Source organism: Geotrypetes seraphini, chromosome 3 (genome assembly GCF_902459505.1).
Source record: "Geotrypetes seraphini chromosome 3, aGeoSer1.1, whole genome shotgun sequence".
Taxonomy (NCBI): Eukaryota; Metazoa; Chordata; class Amphibia; order Gymnophiona; family Dermophiidae; genus Geotrypetes; species Geotrypetes seraphini.
In genome coordinates this window covers 81,925,796-81,942,815 of record NC_047086.1, presented here as the reverse complement: position 1 = coordinate 81,942,815, position 17,020 = coordinate 81,925,796, and the positions used below count along the sequence as shown (strand labels likewise).

At 45.6% G+C, this 17,020-nt stretch overlaps 1 protein-coding gene across 4 annotated transcripts in view; it reads left to right on the top strand.

Moving 5' to 3' along the window:
- EIPR1 (EARP complex and GARP complex interacting protein 1) overlaps nucleotides 1-17,020 on the top strand; it is a 265,677-nt gene that overhangs the window by 22,295 nt on the left and 226,362 nt on the right. For 2 of the 4 annotated variants that reach the window (XM_033935623.1, XM_033935622.1), the window contains 2 exons: nucleotides 6,282-6,447; nucleotides 11,183-11,266. The exons of 1 other annotated variant lie outside the window; for it this stretch is intronic. In XM_033935623.1, coding sequence (XP_033791514.1) covers nucleotides 6,310-6,447; nucleotides 11,183-11,266 — 222 coding nt within the window. In that variant the 5' untranslated portion in view covers nucleotides 6,282-6,309. The remainder of the gene's footprint in view (nucleotides 1-6,281; nucleotides 6,448-11,182; nucleotides 11,267-17,020) is intronic. One more of the 4 variants, XM_033935620.1, reaches the window with a different exon arrangement.

Genomic DNA, 17,020 nt, shown 5'->3' with positions numbered 1-17,020 from the left:
TTTACCACTCTAGTCCAGCCGTTCCCCGACTGTCTGCTCTTCATTCTGAAGGGGTCTTCTCTTCCTCTGGTAACTCTTTAAGCTTTCTCATGAGGGGGGAGACGCTATGATGTCAGGTCAGGGGACTTTGGGCATTTTTCAGGATGCTTGCCACTTTGAAACTTCCTCCCATTTCAGATTCTTTCTCGGAGTCGCCATGTATTGAGCTTCTAAAGGTTGAATTTGTGCGAGACCCCCTTTAAGTGTTACCAGTACTTGGGGCAGTAGTTTTTAGTTCTTCCGGAACTAAGTGAAGTTATTCCATTTACTTCATAGTGCCTAAGATGGGGGAATTGGTCAGACGGGGCAGGATCTCATTCTGGTAAATTAGTTTCTCAGAGTTAGACATTTCCAGAGAAAAACTGTGAGAATATTTACAATTTCTTTATGGACACCGAATTTGCACTATCTTCGCTTGGCTCTCATCGAGCAGCGCTAGCAGTTTTGGCAGATGCCATTTGGTCTAGCCTTGGCTCCATGAACATTTTAGAAAATGAGGGTAGTAGTTATGATTTTATTACTCATGTTTTGAGTGATGTTTGGACAAGCATATGAAGAAAGAAAACCAGTATTTGAATTACTTGAAAGACTGTGATACAATTTTTCTATCATTTTGTATCCTGACTTGAAGTGTGATCTCTATTGAAACAGTTGCAATGACTGGGAGGTAAAACTCTGTTTCCATTCTAGGAAGGTATACTCCTTCCTTGTTGAGTTTCACATTTCTGAGCGACTTAAAAGACATTGATCACACTTCACAGACGGGTCTTTTTTGAAGTGAGGTCAGTTCATATATTGTTGATACATCCAGTACTGGTCGCCGTACCTCAAGAAGGACATGGCGGTACTTGAGAGAGTCCAGAGAAGAGCAACTAAGCTAATGAAGGGTATGGAGGACCTCTCATATACTGACAGACTGAAAAAGCTGGGGCTTTTCTCCCTGGAAAAGCGGAGACTTAGAGGAGACATGATAGAAACCTTCAAGATCTCTAAGGGCATAGAAAGAGTAGACAGGGACAGATTTTTCCAATTATGGGGAACCACAAGTACAAGGGGGCACTCAGAGAAATTGAAAGGGGGAAGGTTTAGAACAAACGCCAGGAAGTTCTTTTTCACCCAGAGGGTGGTGGATACATGGAACGCGTTACCGGAAGATGTGATAAGCAGGAGCACGATACAGGGCTTCAAAGAAGGGTTGGATAGGTACCTGGAGGACAAAGGGATTGAGGGGTACAGATAGGAGTAGAGGTAGGTTATAGGGATAGGATTAGAGGCAGTTTCAAAATTAGTCAGGGACACTGTTCAGGCAATTAGGCCTGATGGGCCGCCGCGGGAGCGGACCGCTGGGCAAGATGGACCTCTGGTCTGCCTCAGCGGAGGCAACTTCTTATGTTCTTATGTTTAGCATTAACTTTTAACATTCAACTTTCTTCTATTTTTCTGCTTTCTTTTCAAAATCTACTTTTCCATGTCTTCCCTCCCCATCTATAAAAGTGATCCATTTCCTCCCTCTTTCTGCTCCCCTATATCCATCTATCCATAAGAAGCATTTCTTCTTATCTCTTCTCTGCTTCACCCATTGCTGTGCACCATCTCCTCTCTCTGTCTCCCCTTTCTCTCCATCCCTATGCACCATCTCATCCCTCTCCCATGGTCAGACATCTCTGTCTTCCCTCTTACCCCCTCATATGGTCTGGCATCTTTCTCCTCTCTTTCCCATAGCCTGGAATCTCTCTCCTCTCCCATGGTCTGGCAACTCTCTCTTCTGCCCTTCTTCTTCCCGAGGTCTAACATCTCTCTCCTTCTCTCCTCTCCTTTCTGCACTCTGGCATCTCTCTCTCCCTTCTTTCTCTTCCATTCCATGGTCTGGCATCTCTCTCTCTTTCTCCTTCCCATTCCAGTGGTCTGACATCTGTCTTCCCCGTTCATCTCTACCTCACTCCTCTCCCACCAGCATGTTCAATAATTCTCTCTCCCTCCCTCTGCCCAACAATTCTCCTCTTTCGTCATCTCCCCATATGCACCATCTCTTTTTCCCTCTCTCAGACACCCAATTCTCCCTTTCTATTCCCTCACCTCAGAATCTTTTTCCCTCATTCTCTCCATTCTTCCATTCTATGGCTCATGCTCCCCCTCCCTCCTTTCCTTCATTCTGTGTCCCAGGTTCATTCCCCCTCCCTCCTTCCTTCCATTATTTGTCCGAAGTTTGTGCTCCCTCCTTCTTGAGTCCCAACACGCCCCTCTCCTTCCCTCTCTCCTTCCCTCCCTTCATTCTGTGTCTCAAGTACTTGCCTCCCTCTGGCGGGTATTTGCCTTCTGGCCGGCTCCCTCCTCCTCACTGCCACAGTCGTTTCTGTGCATAAGCCGCAGAGAAGAACAGAAAAGACACTGGGACCAAAGTGAATAGAAAAATGTTCGTACTACAAAGATAGAAAAAATTATTTTATTCTGAACTTAATAGTTTATGCAGTTCCAAAAGCTGAAATATTCTAGCTCTATTTTGCATTTCAGTTTTTCTTTCTCTAATATTGCTATACATGTAGAGTCCTACATTTTAAGGCTTCCTGTTCATTTTTATGCCTTCATGTTTCTATTACTGAACTGAAGTCCATTGGTCACACACTCAAAGCACAGACAGACACTCAACAGTTCTTGTACAATCTCTCTGGAGGCTGAATGGATGGGTTCTTGTATCTCTGATAGCTTCAGCTGCAGGGCAACTAAAAGATGATCCCTCCCCTTTGGGCTACCTGCCCGGGAGCTTCCTGCCCAGTTTGTTCCTGCAACTTCACTGCTTGGTTTCATTTCAGTTAATTCTGGTCGTGATTTTAGCATGTCAATCTGATCCTTGCTGGTACGCCTGAATGTCAGCAGCAACTTCCCGCTATTGTCTCGGTACCTGCGTCACTTTCTAGGCCATTGCTGTTGCACAACGCTTCGGTAGGCTCCGCTGACGTGACTAGCCTAGCGGATCTCAGGAGAGTATCAGATGGTGCGCAGGCTAAGTCCAGTTGCCTTTCTGATCTTATCTCTGAATCCCTACGGACATTGGGACTTGACTCAGACTCTGCAGTTTAGGCGGAGTGTTCGATCATGTGTTCTACGCACCCGCTCTCTGCTGCATTTCCAGCTCAAGCGGACTCAGCAGAAATGCTCTTGGAGGTTGGAGGGCCACGGAGGGTCCCCTGAAGTGTGCTAGGGCCAGGGCTACATTGTATCGATGGTTTTATAATTTTCCAAGTGCCTAGTCCTGCCGATGTGGATTTGGCAGTGGCTCAGGTCGCTAAACGTACCTCCTTGCCCTTGGCTGGAGGGGTTGTCCTGAAGGATGTCCTGGACCGAAGACTAGATTTTATTATGAAGCGTCTTTTGATCCGCTGCGACTGGAATGCGAGCTGCAGCGGCCACTTCTTCTGTGGCTCGAGAATGTCATTCTGAACTTCATCAGGTTCTTGTGGAGGTTGTCCTTTGGGACCTTGGCTTCCTGGTTTCTGGAGTGAATTATTTGGCAGCCGCACTCTGTGATATTTTGACCGTATTTGCTAAGCTGAGTGCTTCTTCAGGAGACTGTTATGGATTCAACAGTGGTCGGGTGATTCTTCATCCATGTCTGTGCTGAGCAACTTACCTTCCACGGTTTGCCCTTATTTGGACAGGATTTGGATGACCTGATGGTGAGTGTGCAGGACTGTAAGCCTCAGGCGCTTCCTGGCTCTGGACTTCGTCCGTTCAGGGGGACGGAATGGCCGATTTTTCAGCTCTCCTGGCGAATATCAGTATGCCTGAACCCCTGCGGTGGGGCGGCATTTCGGAGCATCCTATGGACCTCACTTTGAAGGTGCAGCATGCCAACAGCCTTCCAACTCTTAATCTTCTGTCCCTTCTAAGAGAATCTTATGATGCCGGGTCTCTGGAGAGGCCCCACCCCCGAATTGGGGGGCGGCTTTTGGTGTTCCTTTCAGAATGGCTAAAGCCAATCTAAAACCTTTGGGTCCTAGGGGTTTTAAAGGATGGTCTTCGACTACAGTTCTTCCGGATGCTGCTGGACTTCTTCCGGTCCTCTCCCAAGGGAAATCCAGACAGGACTGGCAAGCTGCGTGCTACGGTGCGCCAGTTAATGGATTTGATGGCCACGGAGTCCGTACCATAGCGTTTTGCGCCAGGTGTCCTTGTACAGGGGTCCGGTGATCCTTGTGGCTCCAGACTGGCCCAGACGACCTTGGTATGCAGCCCTTCTGAGGTTGAGCTCTGGGAGCAGTCTGCGTCTTCCTTGCCTTCGGCGGTTGCTCACGCAGGGACCATTTGCACTTCAAAATCCAGACAACTTTGGTCTTAAAGCCAGGGGCTTTTCCTCTGTGGCTATTGTCACGCTCTTACTGAGTAAGCGGAAATCAACAGTCTCGGCCTATGCGTAAACCTGGAGGTGTTTTCAGGCATGGTGTGCGGGGCTTCGGTTGGTCCCTTTGTTACTATCACTGGCTCAGGTTCTGGACTTCCTGCAGGATGGCCTCAGGAAGGGTCTGGCGGTCTCTTCTGTATGTGTTCAGATTGCGGGACTCTCCTTTTTGGGTCCCTCTTAGTTCAGGAGTTCTCTGGCTTCTCACTCGGATGTTGTCCAGTTCTTGCGGGAGGGGGGGGGGGGGCGGGCAGGAAGGCTGAAGCCTCCCTTGCGGCTGCCTTGACCATTGTGGAACCTGAATTTGGTCCTGCGCTCCCTGACTCGTCCACCCTATGAACCCCTGGATGAGATCTCTCTGAAAGATCTTAACATCAAGACCATCTGCCTGGTGGCCGTCTGCATGGCGAGTATCAGAGCTTCAGGCTTTTTCGTGCAGAGATCCTTTTCATCGCATCATGGAGTATGCAGTGATTTTGAGGACTGTGACTTATTTTCTTTCGAAAGTGGTTTCCTCTTTCCACATCACCGGGAAGTTAGGTTGCCAGCCTTGGTTCCTTCGGGTTCCAAGTCTCAGGATCATGTTTTGCGGTCTCTGGATGTATGGTATCTTTTTTTGAGATACCTCAAGGCCACTAACGACTTCTGTCTGATGGACCTTCTGTTTGTCCTGGTGGGCACCGCACATCGGGGTCGGCCTACTTCCAAGACTTCTATTTCACGTTGGATATTAGTGGCCATTTCCGCAGCCTATGCTACGGCGGGGAAGAAGCCTCCCCTTGGGGTGAGGGCTTACTCTACCTGAGGACTAGCTTCCTCGGGGGCTGAATCTTGTGTGATCTCTCCTGAGGAGCTTTGTTGGGCGGCCCCGTGGGCTTCCCTTCATACCTTTTCCAGGTTTTACAGTCTTGATATGGTGGCTAAGGATACTAAGGCCTTTGGCGCTTCTGTTATCTGTTCAGCCTCCAGAGAGATTGTACAAGAATGAAAGATTAGGTTTCTTACCTCTGTTAATCTTCCTTCTTGTAGATCTTCTCTGGAGGCTAAACGCCCACCCATTTGTTTTGTTTAATTCGCAGGACGCCTCTTTAGTAACTGGTAAGCTGGATTTCTGTCTTTGATCAGCCTCACTAAGAATTTCATGTGTATTCCCCTTCGTAAGGTTTAAGGGTTGGTGGGGATTCCCCGGGGGGGGGTGCCCCTTCTGATTTTCAGGCTGTGTCCACGTTCCAGGATTTTCCTGGATTTTGCAGTTTATGATATTTACATTATGTGTTTGATTCCTGTTGGCCATTTTTGGCTGTAGTTTTTGGTATACACTTCTCCCTCCGGATTCGCGGGGGATAGGGGCAGATCCGGACCGCGAATGGTGAAAAACCGCAAATATCCGGCTCTGACCCACCCCCGCCTCCCTCCCGCCTTCCCGGCCTTACCTGGTGGTCTAGCGGGCTTTCGGGGCAGGAGCAATCTTCCTACGCTCCTGCCCCGTGCAGATCGCCATTAAGAAATGGCTGCTGTGAGTTCCCGTAGTCTCTCGAGACTACGACGGGAACTCCCTACAGCTATTTCCTAATGCCGATCTGCATGGGGCAGGAGCGTAGGAAGATCGCTCTTGCCCCGAAAGCTCTCTAGACCACCAGGTAAGGTCGGGATGCCGGAGGGAAGACTTAAGGATGGTTTTTTTTTTCTTTTTTCCCCCTCCCCCAAAAATCGCGAATATGTGAAATTGCGATTACTGAAACCGCGAATGGGGAGGGGGAAGTGTAATACGATATTGAGCAGAATTGACTGGTAGAGGGAGTTCCCACGCCCTCTCCTTCTTTTCTTCTGTTTCCTGTTGTCATAGGTCTCCATGGCTTTTCTACTAACTGGGCATGTCAGGAAGCTCCCGGACAGATAGCCCAAAGGGGAGGGATCATCTTTTAGTTGCCCTGCAGCTGAAGCTATCAGAGATACAAGATCCCATCCGTTCAGCCTCCAGAGAAGATCTACAAGAAGTAAAATTAGCAGAGGTAAGAAACCTAATCTTTCAATGTGTAACAAGATGCAGTATTCTGTGAATATGTAGTATCTGTATAGAGATCTTGTAGTCCTGTGAATGTGGTGTAGATGGGCTGGGAGATGGATGGTAAACTGTAGTGATGAGTTGGGTTTGGGGTGAAGCAAAATTGGTGGGACTAACATTTCTTTAAAAAAAAAAATTTTTTTTTTTTTTTAAGTTTAAATAGTTTTATTGAAATTTCACAAAAGTAGAATAAACTGTGAACAACAAGATCAATCATCCAAAAATGGCAAAGCAACCGTATAGACTAATACATAGTAAGTATTCTGAAATGAAACATTGCAATGCGCAACCTAATAATAGTAATAGCAATATAACATGTAACTAAAGAAGAAAATGAAGGAGAAAAATAATTAAAAAATATTTTTATTAATTATAATTTTTTACAACTTGTTTAAGGAAATACAGAGCCATAATCCAACATGAAAATAAATGTAGGTACAAATTAAGAAGTAATAACAATCTTATGGAAATAGCTGTTCCTTAGACCACAAACAGAAGGAAAGGAGGAATCAAAATTACCGAGAGATAAGTTACAGGAAACTATTTAGGAAAAGGCTTAGGGCTCCTTTTACAAAGCCATGCTAGCGGTTTTATCGCAATCACCAGATTAGCATGTGCTAGCCGGAAATCTACCGCCTGCTCAAAAGGAGGCGGTAGCAGCTAGCGCATGCGGCAATTTAGCGCGCGCTATTCCGCACGTTAAGGCCCTAGTATGGTTTTGTAAAAGGAGCCCTTAACGCATCAAACCCCACAGTTATCACTTATTTGAACCGAACATTCCATCTCTGATAAACCCCTTGAGGTCCAAAAAGGATCTTAGCTGATCGGGCACATAAAATATATACAGTGGTGCCTCGCATAACGGCCGCCTCACACAGCGGACGCTGCGCACAACGAACTTTATGTCGTGATCCGTATAACGTACTTCGTTTCACACAACGAAGTCGCCCGAGCTGCATCCTTCCGGGGTTCCTGCGGGGTTGGATCGCAGCGGGGTTGGTCGAGGGTAGTCTCCTTCTCCTTACCTGCCCTGTCGCAGCACACAGCCGAACGGAAATCTTCCCGATGTCAGCGCTGACGTCGGAGGGAGGGCTTAAGCAAAGCCCTCCCTTCCTCCGACGTCAGCGCTGACATCAGGAAGACTTCCGGTCGGCTGTGTGCGGCTGCGGCAGGGCAGGTAGGAAGAAGGCAATGGCGAACGAAAGAGGGGGGAGGGGGCGGTCCGCCCCGAAGAATGTGCACAGCTGGTCAGGTCCCCCGATCGACCGACAACAGGCCCGGCCGACAAACCTCCCTGCCCTGTAGCCGCGAATCTAAATTACCTCTTACAGCAGCTTCAATAATCCAGCTGCTGTAAGAAGGTAATTTAGATTCGCGGCTACAGGACAGGGAGATTTGTCCGACCGGGCCTGTTCTGTTGTCGGTCGGGTGCAAAAGCGCCACAAAGGTGGAGGCAGGGAGGGAGGAAAGGTGGAGTGGAGAAGAAAAGACGCTTAAGGGGGGAGAAGGCCGCTGAAAGCACATGTTGGAGCAGGGGATGAGAGGGAGGGAGAGAAGGGGAAATATTGGACAAGGGCAGAAGGGATGCTAAATCATAGGGTGACAGGCAGAGAGAACAACAGGAAAAAGAGTGGAAGCAATCTTGAACCCTGAGGGTGAGGGCAGAGAGAGGTGGTGAGATGATTGATCATGGGGAGAGGGACAAAAGGGAATAGAGATGGGATAGGAAGATAGTGGAAGTAAAAGGACAGGGAGATGTATGTTTTTAGATGTATCTAAATAAAAATAATAACAAAAAATTTATCTTTTTTATGTCATCTTAGCATATTTTATGCTGCAGAACGAATTATTTTTTTTTACATGTATTCCTATGGGAAAACGCGTTTCACATAACGAACGTTTCACATAACAAACTTGCTCCTGGAACCAATTAAGTTCGTTGTGTGAGGCACCACTGTATTTCAAACCCATATATTTAATAATACACTTGCAGGGGTAGGTTAACATAAAGGTAGCACCCAATTTCTTTGGCTCAAATCTCATTGCAAGAAATAGCTTGCGCTTTTCTTGGGTTAATTTTGTTACATCATGATATAACCAAATTTTTTGGCCACAAAACAGAGCTTTTGAAAAATAATCTCATTATAGAATTAAGATCTTGCTCAAATTTAAAGTGTATCTCTCTCTTTAATATCAGAATACGAGCTTTCCAAAACTGCCATTAAGTTCTATAAATCAGTGTCAACAAGTAAACTATTGGACACAGGTAATCCAGTTGCAGGTAATTCTTTTGTCTCAGTTTTTCCTTGAGGCAGGCAAATAGAATTTATTTATTGTTGGTATCTGGTCAGCTGGAAACTTCAAATTTTCTATAAGAATTTTTTTAAACAGCTCAATCGGCGGCATAGTAGAAATTTTTGGAAAGTTCAATACTCTCAAATTCAGGCGACGATTATGATTTTCAATTATCTCAATCTTCCTTGAGGTTAAAGATTGTTCTCTAATAATTGTAGCAATAGAATTTTTCAAAGAGACAGTCTCAGATTCAATTTTATCAAAACATTCCTGTTTCACCTTTTCAACATTTAAAGAAAAAGAGTCCACTTTATTAACCAGTACCTGCATATCAGAAGAAGTTTTATCCACCTTTTCATCTATTCTCCTTATGGCCTCCAATAGTTTCCAGAGTTACCGCAGGGTATTTAGCTGAGGTTCCCAAACCCTCACCCTCAGCGTTCTTCTGTCCCTGCGCTCCAGCCTGGAGTGTAGTTTCACCCGTTACCTTTTCCGGCATTATTCCACCCTCCTCTCCAGAGAAGGAATCACTACTCTGCCCGCTCGCTGGACAGAGCGGTGCAGAAATCATCGGCGGCGACAGTGATGTCTGGAACTCCAAAGACTCGGGTGCTTCCTCACTCCAAGTCTGCGGGTAAATCTGCCATCATTGGGATGACTGAGGGTCGGCTGTTGTCCACAATTCAAACAAGTGCTGCAGTGTCGGCTGTACCGGTGAGGAGGTGAGAGGCAAAGATTGCAACTCTCTCACTACTCCTTTTCTTTTACTGTGGGGCATGCTTCAGGAAAAAACATAAACAGCGTCTCGGAGCACTATCGCAAGGTAAAAATTTTAGAAGAAAAAATTCAACAATCGGACTACAGCCGCTAGACATCCGCCATCTTAGTTCCTCCTCTACCTACAGGTTTCAAGGTCTTATTGCTCCAAGAGAAAAAAAGAAACATAAAGGAAAACAGTCATCAAGCAATAAATTTTCTCACTACAGTCCCCCAAAGTCCTCCCAAAGGAACGCCCCCACTCAGGGGGCGTGGCTAAGATCGTCCAGACCAGCAGTGCAGCAAGAGCTTCCCTCCAAAGTTCTCCCAGGGGCAAGTACAGAGGAGCAATTAGAAGCAAGTAACAGTTCTGAGGTAGCATTTTCTCCCAAACAAATCTCTGTCTTTCTCCAGCACTAGCTTGGCCTTTTTCACCTCCCTCTCCCGAGTGACATCACTCAGGGGGCATGGCTAAGATCGTCCGGACCAGCAGTGCAGCAAGGGCCTTCCCTCCAAAGTTTTCCTGGGGGCAAGTACAGAGGACAAATTAGAAGCAAGTAACAGTTCTCAGGAAGCAATTCTCCCAAAGAAACCTCTGTCCACCCCTAACATTTCTTTTACCCACAAGTCCTACCTGTATGTACACCACCTCTCTGCTTTTCATTTAAAGACAGCCTGACAAGTTGTGTTCACAATCTACCATGCTTTAATTTCCTTTATATGAACTTGGTAATTTATGCCAAATTGAGCACCCTCAATCATTTTGAAAAGTTGGCTCCTAAGGGTTGTATCGCTGCTAGATTCGAGGCTCAGTAGCTCTGACTCTTTCTGAATTTAGGAATCTTCAATTTCAGCTGTCAGAGATTCCAGATAACAGACCCCATGAACTGCAGTTCAGCTTAATTTACCTAGAGGGCTCTCTCCTCTCAGCCTGTTAGGACTAGAATTTTATGTGAATTTTTGGGATAACAGGGAAACAAGTAAGGTTTCAGCTAGTTCAAATAAAATGGAGAGCAGGGGAAAAGTTTCTCTTCCTAAGATGGCTGACAGGCCTACATGGCAAACCTGGTTGTTTTTCACAATAACAGATTTACCTTTGTAAATTTACCTTTGTCAGTTATTTCAATGTTTTTCTAAGCCACATTATTTGGATTAGAACCCAATATAGCTTACATGTTGAAGAAGAATCAGGGTATAAACCCCTACATGGAAGATATTTGTCTGCTTGACATAACATTTTCTCTAGGAGAAGATTGTACCTGAGGATGTGAAGCTTATGGTGACCCAAATAGGATAATGAGTCCTGGGAAGTCATGGTGGCTTATATGAGCTGGACCAATGAGGTACCTGGATAGTAGGTGATTTTTGGTGGTACAGCAAAACCAGGCCAGTGAGAAAGGGTCAGGTGTGTCTTCCTACACTGATAAAATGATCTGTTTCATTAATCTTACTGTAAAGAAACTTTCTTTGAAGGTGGTAAGTAATGTGATGGAGTAGGCATTCAAAAGGTTGTCTTTATTGCAGATGTCCTTTATTTTATTAACATTTGATCTTGAGCCCCAGTGTCAAAGATTTTAAGACTATTTTGGGGTTTTTTTTCAATTTGTTCTTTTTTTTTTTCCTTCTTCTAGGCACGTGCTCTAACACCCCAAACAGCAGAAACAGATGCAATAAGATTTTTGGTTGGGACACAGTCTCTGAAATATGATAATCAGGTGAATAATGAATATAATAATACTGTTCCATAATAGTTTATCAGTATTATCTATTGCCTAATTAGAGAATAAAGTAAATGATAAGAATGTAAGAATGGACCAAAGGTCCATCCAGCCCAGCATCCTGTTATATCATCTTTTTTGTAATATGAAATATGGTATTTAGCAATGTTGGTTCTAATATGACAGCAGATTTTCTGTGGGTGTGGCTGTTTGTATTACTATTGTTTTATTATGTATATATTTATTGTAATCTGCTTTGGATAAAGGTGGACAAGAAATAATAAATTGAAATTGAAACAGTGGCCAACCCAGGCCCCAAGTACCTAGCTAGATCTCAAGCAATAAAACAGATTTTATGCTGCTTATCCTAGGAATAAGCAGTGGATTTCCCTAGGCCATCGCAATAATGACCTATGAACTTCTCTTTTAGGAAATTGTCCTAACCTTTTTTTAAACCCTGCTAAGCTGATTTCATCACATTCCAGAGTTTAATTATTAGTTTGTCTGGGAAGAAATATTTTCTCCGGTCTGTTTTAAATCTGCTACTTAGTAGCTTCATCATTAGCCCCTAATCCTAGTATTTATGGAAAGAGTAAACAAACAATTCACATCTACCCTTTCCAATCCACTCAGTATTTTCTAGACCTTTCCAATCCCATCTACGCTTTTCAATCCACTCAGTATTTTCTATCATCCCTGAGCCATCTCTTTTCCAAGCTGAAGAGCCCTAGCTGCTTTAGCTTTTCCTCATAGGGAAGTCCCATCCCTTTTATCATTTTTGTTGCCCTTCTCTGTTTCTTTCTAATTCTGCTACATCTTTTTTGAGATATGACAACCAGAATTGAACACAGTATTTAAGATACAGCTGTACCATAGAGCGATACAAGTGCATTATAACATTTTCATCTTTATTTTCCATTCATAAGAACATAAGAAGTGCCTCTGCTGGGTCAGACCAGAGGTCCATCGTGCCCAGCAGTCCGCTTGTGCGGCAGCCCAACAGGTCCAGGACCTGTGTAGTAGTCCTCTATCTGTACTCCTCTATCCCCTTCTCCTTCAGAAAATTGTCCAATCCCTTCTTGAACCCTAATACCGTACTCTCTCCTATCACGCCCTCTGGAAGCGCATTCCAGGTGTCCACCACCCTTTGGGTGAAGAAGTTAAAAGTTGTTGCTATGGTTCTTTTTCCCTTCGGTATTCCTACTTCAACTTTGAACTTGATCATATTGTGATCGCCGTTTCCCAACGGTCCCACTACTTCCACTTTTTTCGCAGGTCCCCCTAGCCCATTTAGGATTAGGTCCAGAGTGATCCATAAGCAATCCTTTATAGCCTCCAGGAATCCGGTCTCTCTGGTGCATTTTGAGCTTCCAAGAATCCAATCTATCCCAGGATAGTTGAAGTCTCCCATAATAATCGTGTTATCGCTTTTGCATTCTCGCTTCATCTCAGCTTCCATTTCTTCATCGTTAGCTTCGGTTTGCCCAGGTGGACGATAGTTCAGGCCCATCTTTATCTCGGACCCTTTCCTTCCCGGTATTTTAACCCATAGCGATTCCAGTTTGTTGGTCGTCTCTGCTGTGTCCACTCTGGTCGAGTGTATGCTTTCTATTAAGTATTAGGGCTATTCCTCCTCCTTTCTGCCCTGACCTGTCCTGACGATAGAGTTTGTACCCCGGTAGTGCTGTATCCCATTTGTTTTCTTCATTCCACCATGTTTCGGAGACCCCAATGAAGTCTATGTTCTCAGTTTTGGCCATGACTTCTAATTCCCCCATTTTGTTCCTTAGGCTCTTTGCATTAGTATATATGCAATTTAGGTCCTGGTATTTTTTTGTCTTCATTTCCTTTTGCTTTGCTTCAAACTTTATTTTCTTCACCTGTTCTGCAATCTTTTTATCCTCCTCTTCTGGGTTAGTCAACTCCTGTGTTTTGCCAGTTGTTTCTTCCCATTTTTCCCCCTTAGCATCTTCGCAGGATACCTTCTTCCAAATCGTTAACCCTTGGTCAACTGTCGACTTTCCCCTTCTTCTTAGTTTAATTCCTTTCCTGATAATTCCTAACATTCTATTTGCTTTCTTAGCTACCACCGCACACTGAGCTGAGGGCTTCAACATACACCTAGATCCTTTTACTTGGCAGTGGCACCTAATGTGGACCCTGCATCACAATGAATATGCATAAACTTGATTTGCACACTGCCACAAATATTTGAAAATTTCTTTCATGCATATTCATTGTGGATATCTCGGAAAACCTGACTAGCATGGGGGTACTCTGAGACCAAGTTGAGAAACACTGGTCTAAGAAACATTACCATTTAACAGCACAAACAATAGAGCATTTCATCTCTGACTAACCTACAAAAAGTAGGATTTCTCTGAGTATAACTTTTATTCAGCTTCCCTAAACCATCTGGAAATTTCAGATTACTTGCATCCTGAATCATATCTCCCTTTAGCTGTCTCTTCTCTAAGCTGAAAAGCCCCAACCTCTTTTGCCTTTTGTTGTATGAGAGTCAGTCTATTCCCTTAATCCACTGGTTCCTAACCCTGTGTTCTGCCTAGCCGGACCCTACAACAGGCCAATGCAAAACTTTTGACAACCCACTGAAAGAGAATAAAGAGAATAAAACAACACACACCAACTTCTATTAAAACTGTGCTAAAGCAACCTTCTTTAGAGGTCCCTCTGACTGATGATTGTGAGGTCCTCTTCAAGGTGACTATAAATATCTAGGAGTACAAGAAGGAACGGCAATCGAGCATAAATCACTGAGAAAAAAAAGATCAGTAAAGAATATTACAGGATACTAAAATTGATATTAGGAAGTGTATTAACATTACGGAATAAGATATAAGCCGTTTATCAGCTAACAATTCATGCAAACTCATACAGCTTTGGAATTGTAGACTGGTCATTTAAAGATTTTGCAAAATTGAATGTATGAACAAGAATAGTTGGTGTGCATGGAGGAGTAATTTATAAGGATCAGTGTATGTTAAGACTGAATTCCCTGAGTTGCAAAGAGGAATCAGCCTCATAGAAATAGATTATACATACTGAATTACTGTCATCAGTTCTCAGGCTCACTTAATAGCATCATAATAAACAAAAAGTGTTGGAATATGAAACTAAGGCCCTCTTACTAAGGTGCACTAACCGATTAACGCAGGCTAATCGATTTAGCACATGCTAAACGCTAGCACATGCATATTAGTCTATGGATGCGTTAGTATTTAGCGCGTGCTAATTCGGTTAGCGTACCTTAGTAAAAGAGGGGGTAAATATCCAAAATCTTTCTCCATCAGTAAATTTGGATAAGCATTCCAATGAGTAGAAGGAATGAATGAGAATCTATAAGTATATAGGGAAGGAAGCACCACAATTGTTGATGAAAGATAAAGGCCAAATGGCCCATCCAGTCTACCCCTCTGCAGCATCCATTATCTCCTCCTCTCCCTAAGAGATCCTGTGGGCCTGTCCCATGCTTTCTTGAATTCAGACATAGTCTTTGTCTCCACCACCTCTTCCAGGAAACTATTCAATGCATCTACCACCCTTTCTGTAAAAAGTATTATCCCAGGACAAGCAGGCAGATATTCTCTACATGTGGGTGACGTCATCCACGGAGCCTCGACGCGGACAGCTTTTCAAGCAAACTTGATTGAAGATTTCAAGTTTGCTGGTGCTGCACCACGCATGTGTGTGCCTTCCTGCTCCACTAGAGGGCGCATCCCCTCCTCATGGTCTTCAGTTCTTAGTTTTCCGCGGAGCCAGAAAGCCCTGTCTCTCTTCTCTGCATTCTTCTCTGTGCCTTTCTAGCACCGCGGCTTCTTTATTTTGTTCGGGGGTTGCTGTGCGTTTGTTGATTGATCGTGTATTTTCTTTGTTTCCAAAAAAAAAAAAAAAATGGACTTTTTATTGTGTTTCTGCTGGTTCCACCGGCAGGCCCTTCTTGGGCCTCAGCCATGCTGCTAGGCCTCGTTTGGCTGCAGCTGTGTTTTCTTCTTCCCTGGCCTCTCTCTCGGCTCACCTCGTGTGAGCAGAATGGCCGGGACCCTTTTTCCTTCATTGGAATCGGGCTGACGTAGCATCGATCCCCGGTAAGACTTTCTTTCTTTCTAGGTGCGTTACCTCGGTAACGCCACCGGCTGAGTCTCAGGCATTCCAGGCATCGAGTGCACTCGTGCCATCCTCTACGAGACCTTCGAAGCGTGCTTCCTTTCATGGGAATACTCATCCTCGAGGTTGCCCTTTATGGAACGCACTGCTGCACCTTCATTATCAGTTTCATTGGTACAGTGCCGACTTCCGACCCTCGACGGACTTCGGTGTGCCTCGACGTCGACTGGGGCTTTGTGCCTCGACGTCGACTGAGGCTTTGTGCCTCGACGTCGACTGAGGCTTTGTGCCTCGACATCGACTGAGGCTTTGTGCCTCGACGTCGACTGAGACTTTGTGCCTCGACGTCGACTGAGGCTTTGTGCCTCGACGTCGACTGAGGCTTTGTGCCTCGACGTCGACCGAGGCTTTGTGCCTCGACGTCGTCTGGGGCTTTGTGCCCCTTGGTTGACTGTGGCCTTGTGCCTCGACGTCGACTGAGGCTTGGGGCCGCAACGTCGCTGGGGGCTTTATACCTCGGCGTCGGCTGAGGCTTTCGGCCTCGGCGTCGACTGCGGTTTTATGCCCCGGTATCGACGGGGGCTTAGTGCCTCAACGTCGCCTGGGGCTCTGTGCCTCGACATCTCTGGCTCCTGTTCGAGAGGGTTCCCCGCTTTCTTTTCGGTTCATTCCGGGCAGACGTGCCGGAATCTTGTAGTACGGAGTTTGGTCTCCTGGAGGAGACTCTCTCCCTGCTCCGGCTCTATTGCTCCCGCCATGCGTTGTCTCGCTTGGCGCAGAGTGTGGCTGAGGATCCGAATCTCCAGGATCGTCTCGCCACTTTTACTTGCATGAGTACTGCGCTTCTTGAGGCCTCTCTTGCAGCGGCCACTAACAACCTCTCAGAACGCGACCGGTCCTTCGCCTATCTGGACGCCTTCAGCTGAATCCATTCTGCCTTGGCGATTTGGACTCCCTCTCCGGAGGGGCCCTCTGGATACCTTTCCTGTGTTATCTCGGCCTCCTTCACAGCAGCCACAATAGCTGCAGCAGCGCCCATTTACCACTATATTCTGAATGTCTGCTTTTAAATCTCCATCCACTTTTTCTGTCTGTGAAGGAAGCCTGTATATCACACCAATGTAAATATATTTTCCATTTCCTCTTTCCACATAGACTCACAGTGCCTTACCCTGCAGATCCTGCTGTATATGCTATTTAGCATATAACAGTTCTCCCCTTCCTTTTCTTCCTACTCTGTCTTTCATAAATAGATTACCGTATATATTTGAATATAAGTCGATCCGCATATAAATCGAGACCCCCTCCCCCCAAAAAAAGGAGGAAAAATGGTTGACTCGAATATAAGTCAGGCGGCTTAATATTCAAGTGTCCTGCCCTGTCAGGCTCTGCACCCAGCACCCTTCCTTCTTTCCCTTGGTAGGCTTTGCACCCAGCACCCTTCCTTCCTTCCCTCCCATGTCAGGCTCTGCACCCGGCACCCTTCCTTCTTTCCCTTATCAGACTATGCATTCTCCCTCCCAGGCTCTGCCCTCTGTCCCCCCTCCTTGCCCTATCTTCATACATCTGCCGATCTCTGGTGGAGGTGCAGCAGGCTGGAGCAAGCTTTCTGAACTCCTGCCCTGC